Here is a 26,922-nt window from a genome sequence, read left to right as displayed (position 1 = left end):
TTACCTTCAGTACACAAAGAGCAACATGTTTAACATATACAACATATAATGTGTTAATAAGGTTGGATGAGTAGATACTGTGTGTTTGATTCATTCTGTATTATTTTCCATTTGCAAGCAGGAAGCATGCTCACCATGATAGCTGGTGAGAAGTCATCAAAGAAGGCAGGGAGGAGGTGACTGGGAACGTGACCCATCACCATGTTGACCTGGTCGGAGGAGGTGAGCTGGCCCGGTGTGGCAGAGACCTGAGCCAGCTGTCGCACTGACAGCTGAGACAAGGCCTCCATCTGCAAACCAACACACCTGTTTACCCCAAAGAACTGAGAAGAAAGAAACATGCAGGAGACACAGTGGGAGGTAACTTACTGCTGAAAAGCCGGGGTAGATCATCTTAATGTCCTTGAAGGACAAGAGGCTGGAGAAAGCTCCCAGGTTCAACTGTAGCCATTGCCCGCTGCTGTTCGTTTGAATGCTGCATGAAGGGTCTGCAGCACGAACACACAAGCAGCTTGTTCAACCACAGTCCTCTGAAGGAGCATAATCTACTACTCTGTTCTTTATAGATTCTTTATAGAGACAATGAAATGCTTTAAACACTGTGAATATGTCACAGTATAAATATATAAAGGTGGTCAAAGGTTTAAAAGAGAACAATACAATGCAATAAAAATAAAAACACTCATACGACATACAGCAGTTATTGCTCTTTTCATTTCAGTTGTAATGAGATGTTTAATCCAATTATGGCCCTGAGGTAGAAGCTGTTTCTGAATCTGTTTGTCCTGGCCTGACTCAGAAACAACAAACAGCTATGATTACAGTGTTTTAGAGATTAGTGTGTGTTAAACAAAATCTATCTGTCAATCTGTACTCCTTGATTTTCAACAGGATTAAACACCAGCCTCCGAGATAAAAATCCTGCTCCTCATCCACACATCAGACTATTGACCTCTTTTGTTCATATAACCACCATATGCCACCAGTAAACACCCATTAAGTGGGGCTGAGAACATTTAAGGTCCCTGGTTGCCCTCATAAAAGAACGTACCTGCAGTGTTGTTCCTGGTCAGGAAGACCCTGATGAGGTGAGTGTACACAGACCTCTGCCTGTCCACTGTCATGTGTGGCTGGACACGGCTCAAAACCTGTATTCTGAGGTGAGGAATGAGTTCAAAGTGTTAAATGAGTCAGGCGTTTACTACATTCAGCACAGACAGGCTGAAACACTTACATGTGTTGATAGGTGCTGCAGCTCAAATTCCTTGTGGCAAGACACGAGAGGAAGTCTTGAGAGACGGCGGGGAGGAATGGACGCAGGCGCTGGCTAAACCACAGCTCAGCAACGGCAGGATTGTTGAAGCTGGCAATGGTGTCCAACCGGATTTCTCGTATAGAGTCCAGAATCATTGGGAGTGCAGGATTGTTTGGGTCTAATGTCTACAATAAAGATCAAGATGTGAGAAGATGCCCTTTAAAAGATATGTAAGATTTAAGTAATATGACTTTTGTGCACTGGGGGGCAGTAGTGAGTCCCTCTTTCTCAGAGTTTTAGCAGGTTGCGACAAAAAGATTCGACAATCATCACATTTCCTCCTCTTACGCACATCATAATCTGTTGCTGTTTCTTTGGTATATAAACAAAATACATTAGAGTGACTCAATGCACCATCTTGTGGCACAAAGTGGTATTACAGTACTAGTTGGGCTGTAGCGAGCTGTTTAGCTTGTTAACTTCAGTAGATTTCTTTCTGATTATCACAGGGTGTTTCCACCCAAACATACTGTACATTTAAGTAATCATGCTAAATCCCATAAACCTTGGATTATTTTTCCTACCATGTTGGACAGATAATCCAGAGCTTCATCCAGCACATAAGAGGCTTTGGAGAGGAGAAGCTTCCAGACAGCTCTGGATCCTCTCAGGTCAGAGGAGCGATTACACATCAACATCGCTGCCAGATCTTCTGCTGTTAAACTAGACAGCTGTGTAAAGAAGGACATTGGGTGAGATCTTACACTAAAGATAAACCTGAAACTATTCCTCACAGCAGCATTTTTGTTTGAGCATCTCACCGAGGCACAGGCAAACTCCTCCACGTTGAAGTCGCAGAGACGTCCGTCCAGGTTGCCGCTGTCGAGTAGGAGCTGAAGCGCTGTGCTGTGGTTCAGGTAGAAAACATGACATCAACATGCCGGTCACATTTTATTTGACACATTTCAATGTCAATAAAATAACAGAGATGATTTTATGAATCCCACCTGTTCACTCCAATGCAGATATCAGTTTCTGTGAAGAAATAGCATGAGAGGAGTTAATGAATGACAAAAACGCTCTATATTTCCTAAATAAATGTACTGAAACATTAGATTATATACATTACCATTTGTCATGGTGACTTTGCACTTTGGAACAAAAAGATGAAAAAAATAGTATTAATGGTCTTCTCTTATCACATCAATATGAGACAGTAAATGAAAATATTAATTACCTCTCCACTGTAGATGACACAACCTATAATAAAAGCAGAGGACATACAAATAAGTCACTTCAGTAGGGGAACATGGGGTCAGTTTCTATAGATAGCCTGTAATTCCCTCTTTTTGTTTGGTTGTTTTAATTGCATTTATATTCAATTTAAAATATACAGTATCTGTATCAAATAAATATGAGTTCTGCCTTCCTCTTAATGATATTTTATTCACCCTTTTATTTTCTGTCTGGCATGTACGTCATGAGTATGTTCCGACATACTAAGCCACAATTAACAACTATTCTGAACTGTAAGAAAACTGACTTTTACTTAGATTTGATTGATCTGTATGAGGTGGAGATATATTAATCTATACAAGTTTAAACTATCCATCACTTTGCAGCTTCTAGAAATGTAATGTAAAATTTCTTAAGCTTAATGCTTCTCACCAGGTGGAATGTATTTGAATAATTCCATTTTGCTGTAGTCGATGTATGAAGCTACATGCGGAGACACTGTAGGTATGACCAAATCCAGCCGGCTAAACCTGGAACAACAAAGCAAGTCAAAATAAATAACTAAGTCAACATTTATCGAACTAATTCAACATATTTAGATCTGAACGTACAGCATCCTATATGCCGAGCAGGAAAGTGTTCCCTGAGAGATGACAGAAAACAAAGATTATTAGTTTCACTGAAGACCACGAAAAACCCAATACAGGAGGAAGATTGGGGGGGGGGGGGGGGGGGGGTTACCGGCTGGAGGAGAATAATGAGGTTGGACAGGAACTCTTTGAGTTTCATCTCCTCTGTGGGTTGCATCAGGAGGTCAAAAAGCATGTTGATGATGACTTCTTTCTCAGGAAGAGCAGGATGGTCCAACAGCAGCAGCTCGGCGCTCTGTTTCCCTGTGAGGAGCTCGAGAACCTGCAGCTAGAATTAAGAAACGTCGTCATGAGAAAATGCACTCTTTTTTTTTTTTTTTAAAGAAGAAAACTTGGTTTTGCCCAAATTAAACCTTACAGGGTTAAAATGTGGGTTGAGACGTAGCAGATCTTCGAGGGACACAAACATTGAAAATGGCCCAAAATTCTCCATGAGCCACTCTGCACTGCTGTTATTAGACGTAGACACACAGCCTGGATCTGAAGCACATGAAGACATACTTGTTAAATACTTTAAAGTTATTGCTACCTCTTAACGTGATGCTCGAAATATGAGAGGTTCAGGCACCTGAGTGTTGCTGCTGCAGGAAGTGGAGGATGAAATTCTTCAGAACCATTTGCTGCTGTTTATAGGTCATGTTATCAAAGCGGTGGACAAACACTTGCAATCTGAAAGGAAGATAAATTGCATGCATGTCTGGGTGTTTTTTTAGTTTTTCACTGGTACTAATTTGCATGTGTGCACAGAAAATGTTCCTTTATAAATAGAAGGAGTGGAGTAGGTGCAAGACGGTACGTGTCATTGTAAAGTGGACTTCATCAGCTGATCATGAATGGAATTTGTTTATTTCTTATTCAGAAGATGCATTCATTTTTAGAATATCAAATTTTTGAGATTGAGTTATTTTGGTTGCCTTAATCATCAAAGAAACGTTGGCATAATGAAGCCTGTGGTGCAACTTCCAAGAAGATGAATATTGCTATATATAACAGAATTTTCTATGAATACAGGGGAGACATATTTAGAGTAAAATAGTTTAAGGTGTCATGCACATCAGTGGTTCTGGACCCACAGATTGCCCCTCGGTTCATTTTTGCTTTATAAACACTGAAGCCACAAGCCGGTGGACACATCCTCTCTTAACAACATACAAAAGAAGGAGGATTGGAAATAATTACAGAGTTGTTTTGATGCTAGAAAATACCTTAAAACATTTTTTGCATGTACAACCCAGAACTTTGACCAACACCTACATTTGCTGGTATGAGTGACAGCTGAGGTTCTTGTTGCTCAGACACAGCAGAAACCTCCCCGATGCAGAAGGCAGGAAGCTGCTCAGGCGGCCGGAGAACCAGAGATCGATCACGCTGCTGTTCATCAGCTGCTCGTCAGTCAGCATCGACACCCGGATCTCTCCGAGAACGTCCAGAATATCCGTCGCCGAATGGCCAACCATGGCCATGGGCTGTAGGAGAGGTTAGTCATTCAGTCATTGATTTTGTTAATCAAACTTTTGTGTTCGGTAAAGGTCGTTGAAGCCACCGACCATGTTAGCCAGCAGGTCCAGGGCTGGGTCCACCACGTAGGAGAGCTTGGTGAGTAATATTTTCCAGAGCACTCTGGAGTGACTGCTGTTTCCGGGCAGGTCACACTTCAGGAGAGCTGCCAGCTGGTTGGCTGTGAAGTTCTCCAGCTGTATGAGTAGGAGATTGGAGAGTCACTTAGAAAATCCAAATGTTTCCATACAAACTGACTGAGAGAAAAATCACCTGTGCACACGCATATTCCTCCAAGGTGAAATTGCAGGAAGCTTGCATGGACGAAGCCAGGTCGGACTGCAGGGCAGAGCTGTGGGTACATGAAAAGAAGACAATGAATGTCAGTACAAAAAACCCTGCAGTAGTTCTTTTTTTTTTTTCATTATTATTTGGTTTAGAAAAGCAGAGATGGAGGAATACCTGTCAATTTCTTTGCAGATGTTTGTGGTAACTGTCAAGCAGTGGAAAAAGAAATGATTTCTGATTGGTTTATATCCAACAGAATTAGATAATACAATGACAATTTAAACTGACAAATGTTAAGAAATGTCTTACCATTATTAATCTGGGTGTCTGGGCACTGTTAAAGACAGATTTGAAAAGGTTTGATAAAAATGTTTGATAATAGCATTCAAAACATTTGAACATGAGACAATCAGGTACAATGATTGAATCTCTGATGGTTTACTGTTGGAATTCTGGTATAGACGGGAAAACTGACCTAATGATTACGTTCCTAGAGTAGTAATATTTGAAATTACCAAGCGAGGACTGAGCTGAAGTCATCTTAAAATCAGATTTGAAATCAAAGATTAATATGGCGTTTTTATGAACTTACACAAACAAACGTACATAATATACGGTCTGTTATTAAAACCCTACAAATACCCAAAGTGCCAATGTTCCTATGGTCCGAGGAGTAAATAAAAAACTCAAACTTCTATCTTCATAAAATCAGCTAAGTAATTTAGTAATTTGTTTATATTGAGTCTAGAAGAAGGTGAAAGTAGTCCTCACTAATAACATCCATGCACAGCCTTTAAACCGGGCTGAGCTCATTTCAACTGAGATACACAAAATCAAATATGAGTTGAACAAATGTCAAGAAATCTCACCGTTATGTTCTCGGGCAAGCACTCTGTACAAATAAAACATAGAGGACGTTTGGTCAGTTACAGCAGGGATACAGTTATATAAATGTAATTTTAAATGCTTAAATAAAACATTTCTAAGAGAGTTTTGTGTGATTCTGCAGGACATTAGTTAAGGTAATTGTATTGTCTCATATAGGACGTAGAAGGTGTGTGGGCCTGTGGCCGTGTATGTTTGTCTGTGTGTCTAATATTGACCTGGTGGTGCAACGTAGATCAACTCATCTATGCCTGCCCACACATACGGTTCCAGCTCCGGAGGCAGGGATGGTATGGCCTCGTACAATCGGATAAAACTGAACAACAAAGAACGAAAATTCAATAAAGGAGTGGAAATAAGTGCAACACATTTCAAGAATGCATACCATCACCAGATCTTTAGAATCAGCCTGAACAAGAAATTCCCAAAACATGCTTTAGACAAGTATTCATGGCACAAGAATCCCACTGATAATATATAGTTTGTGCAGGTTGATTTACATATTGTTTGGACTGTCAGTGTCTACCATAACAAAACTAGTAGAACTAAATATGCAATCAGATAAATATACTTACATGTGTTCGTAGACATAGCACGGAGGATCGACCTGAGGAATGATGTATTTTAGAATGAATCGTGGGGAAAGGTTAACGTTTGCAGATGACTTGTGTGTTTCCCCAAGGTTAGTTACCTGCTGAGCGAGGTGAACCAGAGACTGGAGGACTTCTCGAAGCCTCCTGTCTGCAGGCGACTCTGTCAGGAAGTCGAACACCTTGCGGATGACCACGGCTTTCTCTGGAGGAGTTGGAAGAGGCAGCAGGAGCATCTCTGCTAACTGTGGTGGAGTCAGGAGGGGGAGGACCTCCAGCTGAGCAACACACAAAGAGCGATAAGACACGAGAAGGTTTCCAGAGAGCACAGTGCTTCAGATAACCTTTCAAAGGAAATGGGTCCATGATTTCCAGACTTACTCCCATAAAATCTGGGTACAGCCTGTAGAAGTCGAGAACGGAGGCGAATCTTGAGAAGAAACCAAAGTTTTCTCTCAGCCATTCTGCGCTGCTATTGGCTGAGGAGACACACTGGGGATCTGAAACATTTGCATAAAAAATTAATTTGTAAAATAAGTAAAACTATTTGTCTTTACGTTGTCATCTGTTGATATCACTGTAGCAGAAATACAATCATCTAAACCAAAATTACAGTAAGTAGAATTTGTCAAAGTCTTTATTTGAGGAACAGAAATTGTTTTACAGTAAAATATATCAGTATTTGATATGTTGGGCAAATTTAACTGGATCACTCACTTTTCTGCTGCCTTTTCCTAGCAGTAGCATATGTATATTTCTGTGCTCACAAGTACTCAAAATGTATTTCTTTAGACTTTGGTGCATGATTTATTAGTTTTAGTTTACTTCTTCTGATCTCCTTTAGGGATATAAGACATAAGCTGTGGTGGCAACAAAATTTGCAAAAGAAAATGCACAAGTCACATTGAAAAGTTAGTGTTTGAGTCATCCTTTACCATTTATTATAGAAACAGGGTGACAACCCATGTTATTTCTATATTTATATTAAGATGCACTAATCAAGTTTTACATAAATGACCATTTAACTAAACTTCATATTCGTATAGGATCAAAAGAAAAGCATATTTGTGGTAATTTATTTGCACTACACCTCAAGTTGAAGATTTGTTTTCTGTCATATTATTTACCAATATGACAACGACACATGTTTGCAGGAGTCAAGCTTGTGAAGAAACTTGAATGATATATAATTGGTTGCTTGAGTCAGTGTTGTCAGTGTACCTACCAGAGCTGTTGTGATGCAGCAGGAAAGGAAAGATGAAGTGCTCATAGATGTTTTGACTGTACGTCGGATGGGCTTCCATGAGACTCATGTCTTGGCTTAGCGCTGCCACACTGCAAGCAGCGGAAATGAAGACCATCAATACATCTGGATACACTGAACCACCTGTTTATACTAAGAAAGAGAGTCATGAACTCACATCGTTTGGTAAACAGGGCAGGAGAAGTTCTTGGTGCTGAGGCAGGCGAGGAGGTCCGGATGTACCCCGGGCAAGAGCGGCATCAGCTTGACCTTAAACCACTGCTGGATGAACTCGGGGTCCTCCAGGTGTTCTTGGGTCAGAGACGGAGAATCGACCTCATTAAAGATCTGCTGGAACTCGTATCCCAGCTCCTGGAAGTCCTGAGAGAGAGGAGTATAGAGCGAGTGCTAAAGTTAAAACACACAATTGTGATGTAAGTGGATTCACTCTGACCACGGTGGAAAGGTTTCACATCGTGTTGTAGTTGTTTTACTGACCACTGTTGACAACTCTTTCATGAGTAAGTTCAGACGTTCTGCCAGTTCCAGAATGAGCCTCATGACCGTCTCGTCTGTCATCATCAAGTTGGTTTTAGCGGCACAATGCAAGACTTTAGCCACATTTTCCACAGCGTCAGTCAGCTGGCAGAATTAAAGGAAGAAAACAGGCATGCTCAGCTTGTCTAAATACTTTCTGTAGATTTCTGACACTTGGGGAAAGGTTTGTGTGTGTGTGTGTGTGTGCGTGCGTGCGTGCGTGCGTGCGTGCGTGCGTGCGTGCGTGCGTGCGTGCGTGCGTGCGTGCGTGCGTGCGTGCGTGTGTGTGTTCAAACTATGAACTCAAGTAAGAATCTCACCCCACAAGGGTTTTTGTCGAGGGTGATGCTGCAGACATCAAAAATCTCAGCGGTTTCATTATCCATATTATGGTCCAAATAGCTGCACAAAAAGCAAAATACATACTGAAATATTCAATTAAATCCGATGTAGAAAACGTGGAATAGTACAAACTAAAATCATTACACATCACAATAACTTGCAATAACAATCCATTAAAATATATTACATTAGACCGGTGCTCTTCAAAGTGTGAGGGATTAAGCAAAACCTCATATAGATATACTTCTGCCTCCCTTACAATTATCATAAATTAAGAAGGATGTATATTACATTAAAGTTTTACATCATTGATTTCTTTTAATTAGGATTTCTGCTATAAAATAAGAGGAAAAGTCAGCCAAGGAAAAGGAGATTCCTCTGACCTTCACATTTTTCTTGCACTATAAACACGGTGTTACTCAAAACATGCACCATGTAAATATTCCTGTTGTCTGTGAGTGGTTGAGTTAACTGGTGCACCCAGTGAAACCACACTGCTGATATTCACGCACCGGTGAACAACTATTTTTTACATTTGAATTCATATTGTGAAGAGGTTAGCACACAAGCGCCCTTTTATACTTGTAGAAAACATTTTCTCACATTATTGCAGAATATACTCAAAAGTAAGCCAAACATTATGATATTGATTGTCTCCATTAAAACCATGAACCTGAACACAGTGCTTAATTTAACTAAAGCAGAGATAAAATATGTTTATTATTAAGAAAAAAAAAAAAGCGACATCTAAGAATCAATAAAAGTAAAATAATACACGACTGCTTGACTTACAATACTTGGTGAAAAGGGAGCCTGATGTTTCCACTCATGGGGTCCACGTAATCTGGCAAAAACCTGCGTAGCACCGGCATTACAACTTGTTGGTACCAATCCTCCACATTTGTCACATCGAACGAAGGCACCGGAGGACCCACAGAAGAGTTTTGTGAACGGTACATGTCCGCCACCTCGGCCAGAGTCCAGTTGAGCAGGAACTGAGCCAGCGCCGTGCTCTTTATTTGTGAAACATCTCTCTGGAAACAACAGATAAGGAGGTACTTTACTGGGGCCTGCGTGTCAGCCTCACGTGCCTCTGGAGAACCTGACCGTACCTCATTTGTGAAGGACACAAAGTTGTGGACAAAGCTGCCAAGCGGTTTGAAGGCCGTCATGAATCCATTCACAACCTGCAAGTGTGACAAAATGAGGTGCAACATGTTCGCCACAAATTAATAGCATGAGCATACTTGTAATCAAATATGAGTATTTGCCATTATACTTTGTTGGAATTACAGCATAGTCACTGGATCTGCTGCATTTAATTTAGGTGGGCTTTTTGCCAGCAGTACTACACGCTATAAACACAAAACTGGTATTTCATGATGAATGAGTTTCACTCGTCTCCTCTTTGTGTTTGTGTCTATTTGACAAATGTACCTTCGTCATTAACCTTCATTTTGTTCTTCACCAACTCCTGAGGTAAAAGGCTTGTTGTTTATCTAACAGATTTTCTCTGCACGTGTGTCCATTGGCTGAGTCCTGGCTTTTACTATCTGATGTTAACTGATGGACTTTATTCTGCTTTAGTGTGGAAATTGCAGTAATAAATGTGGATAATTTCTCTCACTGGCAGCAAAATAGGACTTAAACTTACCTCACATTCGTTTCCTTTATGAACAAATACTTTATTACAAACTATTTGACAATTTTATCGACGTTAGCTACGCTGGCAACATTAAGTCTGACTGCCGCTTCAGTTCAACTAAGGCTTTTTCATTTTCACTTGAAAAAATTGTTGTGTAAATGAGGCAGAATGCAGTTTAAAGATCAAGTTTACCTGAGTCTAAATAATGAAATGAACGATTTATGACAAGACAATTTGGCCACCTCAAACAATAAACTGATATTTTAGCTATTTTACTTTATGTTTGTATTAGAATATTAGGACATCAGTGGACGTTTGGCTTTTCTTACAATTAAAGTGTGTAGAGTGTCTATCCTGCAGAAATGTCAAATTTCAACACTTGAGTTTTGTTAAACAATATGTCAAGACGTACTTTAACAGCTTTACAAAATGAAATTATATTTTGAAAATGTAGTTTACGAACATCTCTAAATAGGCTCAAGTTCTCAGTGGATTCATTCAAATAGCTTTCACAATACTACAGTCTCATCTTAATCACCACATGTTCAAAACAATGTTTTAATGAGAAAACTTTATATGTTAGTGTTATAAACTTAGAATTGTTAGTTTTAACTGTGTAGCTGTTGGTACTTGGTGTGGTTGGGTACCTCTCTGATGCTGCTGTGAGGAGCCGCTGGATACGGCTGGTAAGGTTGCAGTGGACCATAGGTGGGCATAACCGACGTGTATCCAGGGCTCGTCCAGTTGTGACCCCAACCTGGGCTGCCAGTCGGTGAAGGACCAAATCCACCAGTCATCATACTGTGCAAGATCAGGCTTAAGGTACCGTTGTCTAAACTCTGGACCTCGGGCCTTAACATCAGCTCGGCTTTTTGTGCTGGAGACAACAAGTGGACAACCTCCAGCTGTGCGGGAAAAAACGGCAGAAAAGAGTCAGGCGATGGGTTCAGTGTGGAAAAGGAATAAATGCTTGTTGACATGTAGAATCGAAGTCCATTGTCTATGTATCTTAAACCAAGAACGGTGTAACTCACTCCACTAAAAACCAAGTTGAGGGCTGAAAAGTCATCCATTCGAGCCATGACTCTGAAAGCACCAAAGTTCTTCATCAGCCACTCCTCGCTGCTCTCACTTGAGTTCACACAACCTGGAAAGAGATCACAGAGTGTGAACACACGCAGACACACGTGAAAAATATTGATATTTAATCATGAGTGCAGTAACAGATATAAAATTATAACTTTGACTTTGATACTTGTACATGACAAGTTTGGATCAGGGAGAAACATTAATTTTTTTGTAACCATTACTGCATTTTTGAGCTTTGGCTGCACTTTGGTGTTATAACTTAATATGATTTAATTTCACATAATTTAATATATATGATCAAACAAACTTCACAAAATGTGAAACATGTAGAATGGGTAAAACAAGGAAAGTTGAGGATTGATTAGTGACATCATTTCTAATCAGTATTAATAAACAGTGTTACCAGCGACTCCGTTTCCAGACAGGAAAGGGTACATAAAAAATGTGTAGATCCATTTTTGCCTGGCAGGATCCATTTCAGAGTAATAGTCGCTGAGCTGCTTCACACTGCAACAAGATGAATGGTGTGTTGAGAGACATCACTGTGACACACACTGTTTGTATAACAAACACACGGGCAGACGTAGAGACATACACAATCTGGTAGGTAGAACAGCTGAAGTTTTTGGTGCTGAGGCAGGACAGAAAGTGTCTGGTGATGGACTTCAGCAACGGCCTCATTCTGACCTCCAGCCACATTTGGACCAGGGCCTCATTCTGGAGAGCGTCCGCTTCCTGGTTTAAATGCAGCGCCCCCTCCAGACTCAGAAGTGGCACACCGGTCAAGCTGGATCTCTGTGACAAATGAAGCCGAAAAATGTTTATTAATCACATTGGATTCTACTTTCTAGGTAGTCACTCCAAATGTTAGTGTGAAAGGTCTCGCTGTGACATGACAAAAACTGAAGTGGCATTACAACAAGAACTGGTCAGGTGAGAAATTCTTGCGACATGTCCTGTGTTGCGTGCTGGCTGAAACCGTACCATGAAGGTGTACACGTCCATTGTGGCTTCGAGCATTCCTTTCAGCCTCCTCAGGTGGTCCGTCCCCGTGTCGGTGGGAGGCAGGCCCACACATTGGAGAAAGTGAGCGGTGGCATCAGGCGCCTTGGAATTTATGACGAGAGGAAAATGTAAACGATGTAGGAAAGTATTTCCTCAAAGATTTAACTTGAAGACAGTTGCGGGTTAGCAGACAACACAAACTATTTCGAAAAACTGGTACGAATGTTATATGTTGGTTTGTGGGCTGGATCCATTGTTTCCTTCCAAATAAATGAATAATGGTGGCTGTAAACAAGGGAGGAATGGTATCAAGTATCAAAGTGTGTAGTCATGTAGTTAATAAGGTTTTTGCCACCTACCCACAGGTATCATATTAAAGAGTTATAACAGCCACCTTCCACCATTATTGAAATAAATCTCTTCTTATTCGGCATTTTTCAGATTTTTAACATGGACTCTTGATTTACAACATTAACAGAATTCTGATTACTAAATGTAATCAAAAAGATGTATTACAAATACTCTCATTAGCTAAGTAAGCATTATTATATGGTACTTTTACATATATAAGTGTTTATTCAATTCACTTACACTATTTCACTACTTGTAAAAACGTAAGTGAATACAGAGGACCACCAGAATTGTAATTGACGTTTAAACATCAATTAAAATAGTTTTTCTTACACATTTAAAGTCCTTTTTCCACCTCTGGATTTGACTTCATTATAACAGTAGAAGTTTCTTCAGTCAGACAACTAAAAACCCAACAACCATGCTTGGAGACTCTGTGGTGATCAAGAGGGAAACCATACACATGTTTTCTGATGCTGTTCTAAATTAAAACTGTTTTGGAGTATTGTAAACACACCTATTAATATAATAATATATTGACCTATGATATACCAAATAACTGTGTTGTCATGTATCTGGGAAAGCAAGACAAAGCCGTGGGGAAAGACCTCGGTATCTGATTAATATATTACTAAAATATTCATATTTTACTTAATGCCAGTAAAAAGGCTATAACCAGGAACTGGCACAAAGTGGGGACACCGGGTACGGAGCAATGGTTTGAAACCAAGAAGTTACTCAAGGTGACTCATCAGTTCCAACTCAAGGAACATACATTTGACAATAACTGGAAGAAATGGAACACCTCCGGGGAACATGACACAAAGAACTAAATGGACTAATTTAAAGGACTGAGAAAGAAAACCACGCATACTGGAGATACCCCTCCGCATTTTTGTTCAACACTGTTTGTGATTGTTGAGAGAAAATTAAGTTTAAAAAAAAAAAAAGAAGAAGTTTCTTCAGATGTTTGAGATGCTAACTCCTTAATTTCTTTAGGTTCTGCAAAAACTGTTTCCTGCTATAGTTAATGAATATGTGATTTCAGTTGATACCGGACCTCTAACTGATTATAATCACAAACTTCTCTCGACATGAGTCACAAAAGGTACATTAAGTCTGAATGATACAATCTTCCACAGCTGAATTGCCAAATTTTCCATAGCTGAAACAGAATGAACTGGTTTTGCCATTGCCTTGAGAACTATTCACATGACGAGTCTATGTATGGTCTGGTATTCTCCAACATTAAACTATGTGATAGATGGTTGTGGCTGGTGTCCGACCGGTTTATAAGGTGTGTGTTGATACTGATCTTCCTGGTATGTGCAGTTTTATGTTTACAGTATCTAGACCATGCATATGTTCACAAGCCTTGGTGTTGATGGTAATAGCTGTAAATTATTGTTTATTTTCTGTAAAGTTAAGGGTCTTTGCCTGGTCTACACTTGACAAATGTTTGGGCAATTTTGAGTATCCATTGTTTTTAGAGAAGTTTTTACAATATGTTTATAAAAATCCATGAAGATTTCTAATGTGTCATTGATAGTTTAGGATTGCTGCAACAATACCTTTAACAAGGGTACTGTAGAGTATATTTGCATTTTACTATACAAAGGTGTTGTTAAACTGGTGAAATAAAAAAGTATTTTTTAAAGTGATCAGAAAGAGTAGAAATCCAATAATCAGTTAAAAAAGCAACACTTGTCTGAAACCTACTGATTTACTGAGACCAAGCTGATAGAAAACTAGTCTAAACTAAAACAATGTTGAGCAAAACTAGTGAAAAACCAGACTTATCCAAGACCAAAGCTCGTCAAAACTATCGCAAAACCAGTTAAACTGCTTCAAAAAATTTTAATAATACAAAATCCCCTCAAAATAGTCTAAGACCATTTCCAACTAACACCAAACTTAGTCAAAACTAGTCTAATCGAATACAAAGTACAATAAAACTAGTCTAAAAACCAGCCTAATCTAAGACCAAACCCAGTTATACCCACTTTAGACCAAGACCAAACACCAAAGACGTCCACAAGCTGTTCAGCAGATGCTGATGGAAGATCAGATTTAACTTGCCAGTCTTGAATAACAAAAGCTCATCATACTAACACATACACCTGAACAGGTTCACATCTGTGGTTTAGTAAAAAAACCAGACAAACTGCCTTCAGCAAGCAGATAAAATCAGAAAGTGACGTCTGTTTCTGTGACTTCAGAGGGTTATCCAATTCTGATCATAAGTTCACATCTATAAACATAATCAGAAGTAAACCCAAAAACCAACATGGAAGCAGATGTTTTGAGTGGTTTTGGTTCGGCGAGGCAGCTTCACTCACCTGATCACAGGTGTTGTTTGCCGTGCACCATGCATTTCTGCCCATTTTTACCAGGGAAGCAACCAGATGAAGATTTGGAGATAAAAAGATCAGACAGTTCATTTAGGACAGTGTATCTTCACAGGTGAGAGAAAGCACACTGTGTGCATTATTCACTCTGATAAAAACAAACATAACAAACAAAAACAAAAAAAGGTCCTCTTTGTTTCTCCTTACCTTTGTGTGCTTGATCCTTCTGTAGAGATAAAAAAAAAAGCAAAAGAGAGACTTCTTATTAGACATTTAACTTGAATGACTTTAAAACTCTGTTTTTCTTTAAATAAATATAATATCAATTCCACCATATTGAACATATCTATTAACTTCTGTTTCTTCCTGTTCATTTCAAACCATTGACTGAACATTAATGGCATCTATTCCCTCCAGTCAGTTCATCTGATTAAAGCTGAAAATAGGATAAATAACTTTTAAAAAAAAACTTGAAAAAAACCCCAACAACATGTGTTTAAGTAAAGCATTGTACACATATTGTAGATCAAGCTCTTCTAGCTGATCATGTAGCTATTGTCAAGTTATCCGATACAGACAAACTGCTCCCGCCTTTGTCCGCTCTCGACTGGAACACTGGAATAAACTACTCATTGGGATCTCTGGCAAAAGCCTCCGAAAATGATAAGATATAAACAGCAGTTCAGCCTTTTGGCCATTTTATATCTGTTACTCATCTGTATAATACACATTCATATAAAAAGTTTGGTCTCAATGAAATATAGCAGACTAAGAAAGTTCAGATATTCGCTGCTGCTGGAAAATGTGTTAAATATAAATTATCACATTTTTGAGAATCTATAACTGCATTATGGCTGCTGTAGCGCACAAGGCAAAACAGGAAATTAAGGGAAAGGGGTGATGTTCACAGAAAAAGAAAGTACAATCATACATGGAAAAACTGTTATGTTGTGTGGTGGATGTACAAGAAAAAAGAACTTCTAAAAAAAAGCATTTCCTGATGGATTGATTTAAGATCATATCCTGCATTGAATTAAACATTTTTTGTATGTTAATGGATATTAATATTTATATGTGTGGAAGCTGTGAGGCTGGCTGCCATTACAGCACCGTGACCGTGGTATCCACAGAGAAAATATCTCCATAAAGTGAAGAAACTCCGTGATGATCAGTCTCTTCTGGGCAGAATAGACATAAAACCAACTCTGAGTCTGAACCAGTTTCATTCTCATCTCTCGCCCATCAAACAAGGGTCATTTATTTTCACCACAATAGGATGCATCTGTTCATCCACTTTGCAGTGGCTCTGCGTGTGACCTACTACTGCCTTCCTCAGTAATAGCAGGCTGCTTTGCCAAGTTGCCCGAGTCATCGAACGTACTGTTCAGTCATTGTGACTTCATATGGTGCGTCATTAATAACATAGTTAGTTCTAGAATCATATGATTAAAGTCAACATGATGAGAAAGTATAGAAATCCAATCGCATGTGTGATGGTATGAAGTTGAAGGGTCCGGGCTACATTCTTCTACATAAACGTAACAACAATGGCTTGTTGGGGAGCAGAAGAGCATTTTTATCTTACCAGCTTTCTTTGTTTAGAGTATTGTCATTATGTTTGTGTGGGTATGGCAGAAGGTCAAGCCAAACTACTTCACTGTCTCACTTTCTCTCTTCGTTCTGTTATCCTCTTTCACACGGTGGTTAGCCAATGTAGAAACAGGAAGTCAATTTTATTTTATTGTTTTAAATGTTTATATGACTCTCTCTAGTCCAAGTACTAATTTTAGTGTCTGTGTTTCTAAAACCTGACTATGGCGAGAACAACTCAGTAAAGATATCTCTGAAATCAGACTAAACCAGGATTTGAAATTTGTCAACATATTTACGAAACCAGTCGAAACCAAGAGTAAACTTAAAACAATTTCAAACCAAGACCACATTTAGTCAAATGAAGCTTAAATCCAGCTCTGACTAAGACCAAACTTAGTCAAAACGAGTGTTAAACCAGGCTAAACCAAGTTCAAACTCAGTCAAAACTAATCTAAAATCAGTCTAACATTACTCACAATCCCAGTCTGAGACCAGTCTAATCCAGGACCAATCTCTGACATCTTTGACTAAACTTAGCAAAATTGAGTCTAAACCAAAGACAAATTAAGTCAAAAGGCTTTAAATTCAACAGTAATCAATATAAATTGAATGAGGGTACTTTAGATGTTCATTAAAAAATAAATCCATCGATGAATCTTAAATATCTGACTTAAGGTGTTGGCCATCTCGAGCTGATCCATTATGGCTATGTGCTTGACCAGCTCCCCATCAATTACAGGACAAACCAACCGCACACACCCACAACCACTATTCTGGACAATCTGGAGTCGCTAATTGAGCTTAAATGCAGGAAGGAAAGGCCATTAGTTCTTTGGAAAGACACTAGCAACTAAAAATATCTTTGATTTTAAGAGACTCTCTGCTCATTCTGCAAAAGACTAGGACATTGGTTAGAGAGGGCATAGAGAGGAATCACATCAGCAATACATGGATGTAAATCAATGAATTACCCGTGCATGTTGGCCTGCTTATCTACTGTACTTTTGTTTAAGTGAAGTATTTGCATACTAAATAAAATACAATGGTTGGTTGATTGGTTGATTGGCAGCCAACCATTGATAGCTGATAGCGGGCTGCTCTTTCGCCAGCTTGATAAATAATTTTTCTGAGATTTGGTGACATCTTTGTCTTGTAAGATGGCTGTTATAAGAAAGTATTGACACTGTCACAGAAAAATCCATTGAAAAGACAATACACAGAGGCATCAGACTTCTAACTGATTCATGCCCAGATACACAAAAGTTGCTCTCTTACCACAGAGGCTGCTCAGGAAGTAAACCAGCAGGAATATGTAGCTTGATTTCATGATGTGAAGAGTCTCATAGGATCAGTGGGCCTTTGTGGGGAAAAATCTCTGGGGAGAGAAGAAGAGAAAAGCAAATTTCAGTCGACCTCCATGGACAACAAACAATTCTGGACTAACAGGTAGATTAATGGTCGTATCGGGACATGTAAACCAGACTGAAGCCATATAGCTGTCTTCCCTTAATGTTATATATCCAATTGTCTTTGGAGTTTACATATCAGTGTCACAGAGTGTCTTTTGTGATCCTGGCCAGTGGTCAGGATCAGTCATTGTTGGGGTTGGTTTTTTTTTTTACCCATCCCATGCTTTTTACAGCAGACAGGAATCAGGGAGTGGCTTCTCATATTTTACAGTCATAGCGGTACAAAGGTAATGAGACAATGGAAGCATCAGTGGAAATAAATGCTGAAACTCTACACCTCTCCTCCCAACAAAGGGCATAAAAACAGGCCAGTCACTTCCCCCTGCAGTCACTTCCCCCTGCAGTCAGTTCCTCGTCCAAAGCGGTGTTTGTAAACAACAACAGGAGAATACAGTATCTACAGCCGTTAAGCGATTGAAATATGGTGGGGTTGTTGAGAGTGACGATCGTCACTGCCAATCAGCAGATGGCTGCGTTGTCGCTGCTCCTTTGTCAGTGAAAACACTCGAAAACCGACACCGTAGCATGCCGCACACAGCACAGTGAAGATTAGGCTTTAGTGTGTGTTAATTGTTTCCAATTAACCAGTTGTCTTCTCCTCCATGGGGCAATTATCCTCAAGTACGTCAACTTTGTCCTCCCCTATTTATTGCCTGCTCTCCTGCCGTCTCACGGCAGGATCTCGTTTGCTCAGAACTCAGATATCCAGCAACTCCTCATGTGATTTCCTCGCGTTCCTTGTGTTCTTCAGTGTTTTTGGGCCTCGGCTGGTTTTTTTCCGCTCTCTCGGGCCTCACCCTTTCTGCCTCCAGTTTGATAATAAAACTTTTTCAAATAAACCTTTGTGTCAGCCAGCTTTTGGCTCCAACATGATTGTGACATTGTGTATGCCATACATAGTGATCGATTGACTGACACACACACACACACACACACACACACACACACACACACACACACACACACACACACACACACACACACACACACACACACGTACAGTACAGCTATGAATGTTTAACGAGCTCCCGGAAGACAAAAGGTTTTCATCGGTCATGTCATTAACATTTTATTTAAAAAAAAAAATGTCACTTCTTGTGTGTTAAGAAAGTATAAAAGATGACAAAACATTTTACTATTAACCTTTTCATAAAAGTTCACCTTCTGCCTCACAAATGCATTCTTGAGCATCTTAAACCACCAAAGGAAACTTTCCCCTGCTGATTCTTCCTCATATATTGCAACACGCAGCTTTGTGTGTGAGTAAAGAGTTGGTTTAAGCACAAGTGTTTGCTCGGCCCCCTTCACACATTTATAACTCTGGCAGCTGAGAGATAAACACTATTCAGACTCTTTGTGACCAATTTGCAGGAGGTGTGTGAAAGTATTTAAAATGTTTGGCTAAGTTTTATCACTCATATAGGTACACACTGTAAAGGAATGAAAGCGTATTCATTTATATTTTGGGTAACATAAAAATAATATAAACATTAATTTCTATAATATATAATATAGGTTTAGGAACATGATGAATTTGAAGTGGGGAAAAAAAGCATTAGGATATGATACTTTATAATCCATTGTGTCACACTAATATATATATAAACAAAAAAGATGTATTATAATATATATGGTAGGAATCTGACCAGGTGAAAAGCAGTCTATGTGCCTGATTTACTAAGACCCTACATAATCATAGTGAACTGCATAATTCCCGTTAATAAAATCCTCTTTCAGTTTGATTTGCAAATGAGGGCTTTTCATGAAACATGCTGGTTGATATGAAAAAAACAACCTACAATATGTGAGATGATCTGACACAGAGTCAAAGCTTTCAGAAAAGATTGCAAGTTATAAGAAGACAGTTATCTATGTCAGCTTATAAAAGTCGTGGGGAGCAGTAACAGCAGCATTTTCGATGAAGACTCACTCAATCCGCTCCTTATTTTCAACTGCATTAAACCTTTCCAGAGATTAAAAATGACATGGCACATGAATCACTTAGCAGAAACTCCAAACAGAGTTTTGCGCGATCTTGATCACACACTGTCCCACAGTCCGAACATCAAACTTGATCATTCAATAGTGCACGTTATTTTGTGTCTGAAACACAAACAAGCTTCTACCTGTTTTTAACATCTACAAACCTTTAGTAAATAAAAACCCTCGGAGTGCTGATATAACAGCATCACGTCGTTAGTGACAACAATATCAGCAAACAAACTCTTTTCAGTTTTTTGCTGATTATTTTCCGCTTGTATATTATTGCTTTTTTACATTGTTAATTCACATGTTCGTCAGCTGCTTTGAAATAAAATCAAATAATGTTTTTGGGGAATGACTGTTTTAGTCTTTAAGTTCATGGAAATCTAATCTGGGCAGGTGGGACTACTGATCGGGAAAGATTACGATCTGGGCCTCAACATACGTGTACAACAAAGGAAAGTAAAAAAAAATGGTAATATATATTATATATGTATTTCTACTTGTCTTTAAAATAATTAAAATTTAAGGACAAAAATAATTGTAAATAGTTATCAAATGGATTTGAAATGTGTTATGGAATAGAATACAACATACATTAATTATTATGTAAGTGAATCAAAGTGGAAACAAAGTAAACAAAATGAATATAAGTATTCAAAAGTGCATATTCACACAGTAATATTCACAGATCATCACTCTATCTGTAAATTGAGGATTTAAGAGTTTTTCCCCGACTATGATACAAAACCAGTTGTTTTTTTTTTTTTTTTCAATGTTCTTGTTAAACCTTTTGCTATTACTGGTAATTATTATCCAATAGGAAGTTGAAGTTCACAGTTAGCGACTTTCCTTCTTTGAGGAATGTCTGCACCCTTGACCAAACAGAGTTTAATAAGGTTCAACCCTTGTTCGTAATCCCTGAAATCCCTGAACAGCATGTGGGTTTCCAAAGTCACTCTCACACAACAAAAAGAGATCTGGGATGATTTATTCAATGTTTCCCAACCTCATTATCCATGTGTTTGAATTTAGCGTAGCATTATTTAGCATGATCCTGCTACTCTGTTGTTGTTTTGTTTTTTTAATCCCACACAATTTAACAACTGAGGAAAAAGATTTACTATTGAGTACATGTAGAGTTAAATCTGCATAACTTTCTTTTAAATAGAAAGACAGATTTATATCTTGAGGTAAGGTACTAAAAAAAAAAAGAGAAAAAGAATCAAAGCTAAATCTCTTACCAGGTCTTGTTTGTTGCCAGAGTCGTTCAACACTGTGTCTCTTAACACCTGAGACTCAGGTGTACCAAAGAAAGGGGCGTGGAGCCTCGTGATGATGACACGGCTAGTGATGGCTGAGTCCCCTGTGCTGCTCAGGGTGTGTGTTTCCCTGAAATCATTTCTCTTAAGTGTGTGTGTGTGTAAAAGAGCAAAAAAAAAAAAAAAAAAAACTCAGCAAGTGAAAGACACAGAGTGTAAAGTTACAGTTGATTCATGTTCGGCAGGTTACACCTACAGCTTTTGTCTTTTCACACAGAATGAAACCAAACAGCCAATGGCGGTGCGTCTATCTTTGCTATTCAGGCATTACTTTATTTCTAATACTAAACAGTGTCAGGAACACGTTTTCCTCCTCTGCTCGGTGGTTACCCAACACAGTCATCATGTGTGAAGACCACAATAAGGGTTCACCATCAACATGGTTCTTATTACATGAGCACAGAGATGTTATCTGCTTTTAACATTTTCAAACCAATAATAATAATAATAATAATAATGATATTAATAATAATAATAACAACTAAACTATATATAATTTACTTTTTTATGTCCTGTGAATTTAACATACACGCTGTGAAATCTGACTGTAAATCTTAGATTTACAGCATTGAGGGAAATGGAACATTTAAGGTATTCGTTGTTGCACAAGCAGATCCAGTCAGACTGGTTTCCTCGTGTACAGGTGAAAGGCAATCTGGAATCATCAGTGACAGGAGATGGTTCATTTTACTACATTTCTAAGAAAGATGCATTCTAAGAACGGTCACTGTAACAGTGTTTTGGTCACGAGTTTACTGTATCTCTTTGCCAATGTTGCCCATTGATGTGACCCAATGATTACTCATTCATTTCTTTTACTTTTATTTTGAAATCTAGTTGTTGTTTTACATATATGTTACAGTCTTTTTCATGCCTATATTCTCTATGTTCATATTCTATTTTGGGTGATGTATTTTATGTATATTCTCTATTTCTTTTATTTCAAGTGATATATGTCAAGTGATATATGCCCTGGATAACAAAGAGTTTACAAAATGCACGTAAAAAGAAAAATAACCTCTATCAAGACGTCATAAAGTTTAGAAGAGAGACTGCTTCAAAAAGATATAAGATATACCAAAATAGATTAACTAATATACTAAGACAGGGCAAAAAGTAATATTATAATAGGAGTACATGGAACACTCTAAACAATGTAATAGGTAATAATTGTAGAATAACAGATGTACCCAATAATTTCATTAAGGATAATAAGGTGATTACAACATGAATGAAGTGGCAAATAATGTAATTATTTCTTTGTAAATGTTGGTACTAATTTACCAAAAATGTTATAAATTGAAAAACAATGGTCCAACAGGCAGTGGCTGGTAAATTTATGGTTTTTGCTAAAAGAAGTAAAGATGAATTTGCATTATCCATAGATTGAGTTAATATTGAGGGTTTCATGACAATTTCACACCGAAGTCACACATATCGTCTGTTAAAAAAAAACTGTCAAATATTTTTTTATCTTGAATAAAGTTTATGTGTTGAATCACAAAACAATGAGAACGTTGTATTGTTCACTTGCATTGTTTTACTTGAGTTACAATGCAGAAGTGTTCGGAAACACATAAGAGCAATATAGTACATCTGATAATACTGCAAAAAAAGAGCAATTCAACTCATCCACAGAGTTAAATTCAGAGAATACACTGACAGTTTATTTGATAAATCAGGGTTAATAAAACTTAGAGAAATAACAGAGTTACAGACACTGCTAATCATGTTCAAAACCAAAAATAGAATCTTTTCCAGAAAACCTACTAAAGTTATTTGTGTTCACTTCCAAAAATGACAATCATTGGAGCTTTGATTTCAAGCACCAAGTTGATCTGACTAATTTAAAACAAATGTGTCAATCAGTTGTTGGTGTACAAATCTGGAATTTCCAAACACAGGATTTAAAAGATTAGACTAATAATAATAAAACTGGATCAACTGCTCCTGAGACTGTAAATTTGTACTGCATTGGTTTTTGTTTGTTTGTTTGTTTTGTCGTTGCGGTGTGCGAAAGGCTTCTAAAAAATACATGTTTCATTTTTATTATTATTATGTCATCATTTTATTTGCTTTCATGAAAGGAACAAAACTGAATGAATGAATTATTGAATTAATGAATGTCAACAGTGTTGGAGGGCAAGTGGGATGACATTTCAATTCCACTGCATGTGTTGCATGTACAGCAGAATTGACAATTGCTCACTTCGACTTTGATTTTGATTAATCAGATGACGATGATCTCATACTTTTGGATCTCAAGTTTATGATTTTGTGACGGTGAGGACATTTTGTACAAGAATGACTCCACCTCCTCACGTTTGAATGATCTCCAGTGGAAAATATGTTCTTTTCTCTCAGCGGCATGGAAATGAATCATGAAATGCTTTGTGATAAAACGTGCCATTGTGTAATGCCAGTAGCCTTTCCCACAGAAAAAAAAAGTGACTCAAACTTGAGTTCACATAGATATTTGTGGCAAAAGTGAGGCTGCTCCCTTTGGGCTTTACTTTAGTTTTTAAGTCTTAAGAGAACGGGAACGGAATGAGATTTCAAAATCTCACCAGTTCACTTTTTAAATCTCATTGGCGCCATTTGAAGAATATTGTGTTTATGCCAAATGGATAAACGAGAGGTCTTTGTTGTTTGGCCACTGAAATGTAATTAGCCCCGGCAAAGGGACAACACACCAACTCCTGAGAGAAATGCCCTGTTAACTTGTAACTTGTAACCACAAATCTGTTCTATGCTCAAAATGTTTTGGGTGGTTTTATGACTCACTTACAGTTTTCATTCAGTTAAAAAAAGAAAAAAAGTATTTTGGTAACTTGGTGACTGAGAATCCGTGAGTGATTTTCCAGTGTCTCCCTCTGTGGCTCCCCGCATCACAAGACAGCTCCCTCGACTGTTGCAGCTACACACACCGTGTGATTATCCCCCTGGTGTGTTTCATTGTCTCAGTTATCGGGTACGTGTGTCTGCAAATGAATGTCAGAGCCTCCAGCTCTCATGTTTTCTTAGTTACCTGTGTGTTGCTAATGCTCATTAGTCTGCTGGATAGAGACGCTGTGTGGACCCCAGCTGGGCCAAGGTCCTAGCGACGGGGGGACCCCCTCCCTCAGAACCCTCCCTGCCTTACCTCACCTTATATTACCCCACAATAGGGAACAGTGGGGCGGTGCCTAGGTGGGGGGTCCAGGCTACTTAATTGCGGTCTGGGTCCTCCCCCGACTTTGCACCACCCACAATTTTAACCACACTTAGTCATGCAGGGTCTTGAGGGGGTAAGCCGCTTTCGGGGTTCTGCCGCTTGTCAGCGGTAGAACGCCCGGGCCCCGCTACCCCCCAATTTTAAACCGCACCATAGACGCACACATCGCATCCACCTTTTCAAGACACAAAAACACACCCTTACATACATCCAACACACATATAGGGCAGGGGAAGGGCGGGAGACGTGGCTCCCCCCAGCACCTCCCGCTGGGGTCCCGCCCCGGCCCGGGGTGAGTGCGGCTGGAGTGCGGGGGGCGCGCTCCCTCGGGCGTGGCGCTTGTGGGGGGGCTGGGGTGCGGTGCTCCTTCTCCACTTGCTGTTGGATTGGTGGAGGTTGGGATACCGCGGTGGCCGGGAGGGGGCCCGGCCGGCGGCCTGAGGGTGCGAGAGTCATCACCCCCCCCCCCGTTCCGTGTGTGTGTGTGTGTGTGTGTGTGTGTGTGTGTGTGTGTGTGTGTGTGCGGGGTGGGTCATGGGTTGGGTTTCCCAATCAAGACCCGGGGGGAGGGGTTATGGGGCGGGTGGAATATGAGGCTCCTGGGGGTGTAGAGTTGACTGTTCTCCGACCGGGGCCTGCGCCGGACTTCGCTTTCCTGGGTCTGGGGGCGGGGCTGGTCCGGGGCGCGGCGGCTGGGGCCGTCTCTGCCTTGCCGGGTTGGGGGGGGCGGTGGGTGGGCCTGTTCCCGGGGGTGCGGTGGGACTCGCCGCCGGGGTTGGGGGGGCTCTCGGCCCGCTCGGCCCGAGGGCCCTGCTCCGGCCTTTTCTCGGCTTGGCGGCTTGGGTCGGGGCCTGGGGCCCTGTGCCCTTTGTCCTTCTCTTGTGGGCCCCTCTTGCCTGGGGGGGATTCCTCTCTGCATTCTCCGTCGGGTGCTTTTTGGGCGGGGACGTGGCTCTCTGGGGTGGTTCGCTGGGGTCTCCCCGGGCCTGGGGGGCTTCTGTCTGCCAGGGTGGCGGTGTCCGGGCGCGGTGGCCTCGGACCCCGGGGTGTCACCACGGGTCCCCCCACACCCAGTGGACAAGCCACACACACTCACACACACATACACGCACACACACACACACACACTTTCACTCCTCACGAAAGGTGCTTCTGAAGTTGCTTGTTGTCTGTCATCATTTGCTCAAACTTTAAAAATCATGTTCCTCTTTTGTTGTTGCCTCTTTGTTATTTCATGTTCCTGCTTCACGTTACTGTCTAGATAGAGCTGCTCAGGCTGGTTAATCTAGAAAATCATCTTACTGTCTAGATAGAGCTGCTCAGGCTGGTTCAATCTAATAACAGTTGGAAAGTATTTGGATGAGTGTGATTATTGCAAATAATATATGTAGCACAACAAGGACATTGTATGTTATCCCCTTCCCCCCTCCCCCCTCCCCCCTCACCCCTCGACTTTCTTCTCTCTTTTCTCTTCTCTCTCTCTTTGTGCGTTCCCCCCCGGTCGTGTACGGCAGCCATGCCAACTTCTGACGGAGAAGGCAACAGGAGGAGACTCCAGGTCTCTCCCTGTTGCAAGACCAAAAACTGTTCTGACTCCGAAGGCTCTCAATCACATCATATTGTTGGCCCAAGCTGCCGAACAGGACAAGGGCGAAAAAAAAAAAAAAAAAAGAATTATTGAATTAATGAATGTCAACAGTGTTGGAGGGCAAGTGGGATGACATTTCAATTCCACTGCATGTGTTGCATGTACAGCAGAATTGACAATTGCTCACTTCGACTTTGATTTTGACTAATCAGATGACGATGATCTCATACTTTTGGATCTCAAGTTTATGATTTTGTGACGGTGAGGACATTTTGTACAAGAATGACTCCACCTCCTCACGTTTGAATGATCTCCAGTGGAAAATATGTTCTTTTCTCTCAGCGGCATGGAAATGAATCATGAAATGCTTTGTGATAAAACGTGCCATTGTGTAATGCCAGTAGCCTTTCCCACAGAAAAAAAAAGTGACTCAAACTTGAGTTCACATAGATATTTGTGGCAAAAGTGAGGCTGCTCCCTTTGGGCTTTACTTTAGTTTTTAAGTCTTAAGAGAACGGGAACGGAATGAGATTTCGAAATCTCACCAGTTCACTTTTTAAATCCCATTGGCGCCATTTGAAGAATATTGTGTTTATGCCAAATGGATAAACGAGAGGTCTTTGTTGTTTGGCCACTGAAATGTAATTAGCCCCGGCAAAGGGACAACACACCAACTCCTGAGAGAAATGCCCTGTTAACTTGTAACTTGTAACCACAAATCTGTTCTATGCTCAAAATGTTTTGGGTGGTTTTATGACTCACTTACAGTTTTCATTCAGTTAAAAAAAGAAA

General features: G+C 39.9%; 1 protein-coding gene across 2 annotated transcripts in view; it reads right to left on the bottom strand.

The window, feature by feature from the left end:
• mslnb (mesothelin b) overlaps positions 1 to 21,284 on the bottom strand; it is a 35,431-nt gene extending 14,147 nt beyond the window's left edge. Inside the window, exons 1-39 of one of the 2 annotated variants that reach the window (XM_080463421.1) lie at positions 21,251 to 21,284; positions 17,830 to 17,929; positions 15,169 to 15,187; positions 14,953 to 14,989; positions 12,242 to 12,364; positions 11,853 to 12,052; positions 11,661 to 11,764; positions 11,203 to 11,315; positions 10,816 to 11,073; positions 9,636 to 9,710; positions 9,316 to 9,557; positions 8,502 to 8,583; positions 8,143 to 8,286; positions 7,823 to 8,025; positions 7,627 to 7,736; positions 6,783 to 6,901; positions 6,503 to 6,679; positions 6,387 to 6,418; positions 6,030 to 6,127; positions 5,796 to 5,818; positions 5,236 to 5,260; positions 5,101 to 5,131; positions 4,912 to 4,990; positions 4,689 to 4,835; positions 4,396 to 4,607; positions 3,710 to 3,810; positions 3,500 to 3,621; positions 3,233 to 3,409; positions 3,103 to 3,134; positions 2,924 to 3,021; positions 2,493 to 2,515; positions 2,385 to 2,406; positions 2,263 to 2,290; positions 2,077 to 2,161; positions 1,840 to 1,986; positions 1,235 to 1,440; positions 1,052 to 1,155; positions 370 to 488; positions 135 to 290 (exon numbers count right to left, since the gene is read on the bottom strand). In XM_080463421.1, the coding sequence (XP_080319547.1) occupies positions 135 to 290; positions 370 to 488; positions 1,052 to 1,155; positions 1,235 to 1,440; positions 1,840 to 1,986; positions 2,077 to 2,161; positions 2,263 to 2,290; positions 2,385 to 2,406; positions 2,493 to 2,515; positions 2,924 to 3,021; positions 3,103 to 3,134; positions 3,233 to 3,409; positions 3,500 to 3,621; positions 3,710 to 3,810; positions 4,396 to 4,607; positions 4,689 to 4,835; positions 4,912 to 4,990; positions 5,101 to 5,131; positions 5,236 to 5,260; positions 5,796 to 5,818; positions 6,030 to 6,127; positions 6,387 to 6,418; positions 6,503 to 6,679; positions 6,783 to 6,901; positions 7,627 to 7,736; positions 7,823 to 8,025; positions 8,143 to 8,286; positions 8,502 to 8,583; positions 9,316 to 9,557; positions 9,636 to 9,710; positions 10,816 to 11,073; positions 11,203 to 11,315; positions 11,661 to 11,764; positions 11,853 to 12,052; positions 12,242 to 12,364; positions 14,953 to 14,989; positions 15,169 to 15,187; positions 17,830 to 17,881 (4,125 nt within the window). In that variant the 5' untranslated portion in view covers positions 17,882 to 17,929; positions 21,251 to 21,284. Of the gene's footprint in view, positions 1 to 134; positions 291 to 369; positions 489 to 1,051; positions 1,156 to 1,234; positions 1,441 to 1,839; positions 1,987 to 2,076; positions 2,162 to 2,262; positions 2,291 to 2,384; positions 2,407 to 2,492; positions 2,516 to 2,923; positions 3,022 to 3,102; positions 3,135 to 3,232; positions 3,410 to 3,499; positions 3,622 to 3,709; positions 3,811 to 4,395; positions 4,608 to 4,688; positions 4,836 to 4,911; positions 4,991 to 5,100; positions 5,132 to 5,235; positions 5,261 to 5,795; positions 5,819 to 6,029; positions 6,128 to 6,386; positions 6,419 to 6,502; positions 6,680 to 6,782; positions 6,902 to 7,626; positions 7,737 to 7,822; positions 8,026 to 8,142; positions 8,287 to 8,501; positions 8,584 to 9,315; positions 9,558 to 9,635; positions 9,711 to 10,815; positions 11,074 to 11,202; positions 11,316 to 11,660; positions 11,765 to 11,852; positions 12,053 to 12,241; positions 12,365 to 14,952; positions 14,990 to 15,168; positions 15,188 to 17,810; positions 17,930 to 21,250 lie in introns of both variants that reach the window. The other variant, XM_080463422.1, reaches the window with a different exon arrangement.
• Between the last annotated feature and the right edge of the window lie 5,638 nt (positions 21,285 to 26,922).

The sequence above is a fragment of the Lipophrys pholis genome (assembly GCF_963383615.2).
Source record: "Lipophrys pholis genome assembly, chromosome: 5".
Classification (NCBI taxonomy): domain Eukaryota; kingdom Metazoa; phylum Chordata; class Actinopteri; order Blenniiformes; family Blenniidae; genus Lipophrys; species Lipophrys pholis.
The sequence above is the reverse complement of the archived record's forward strand: the minus strand, read 5'-3'. Positions and strand labels throughout refer to the sequence as shown.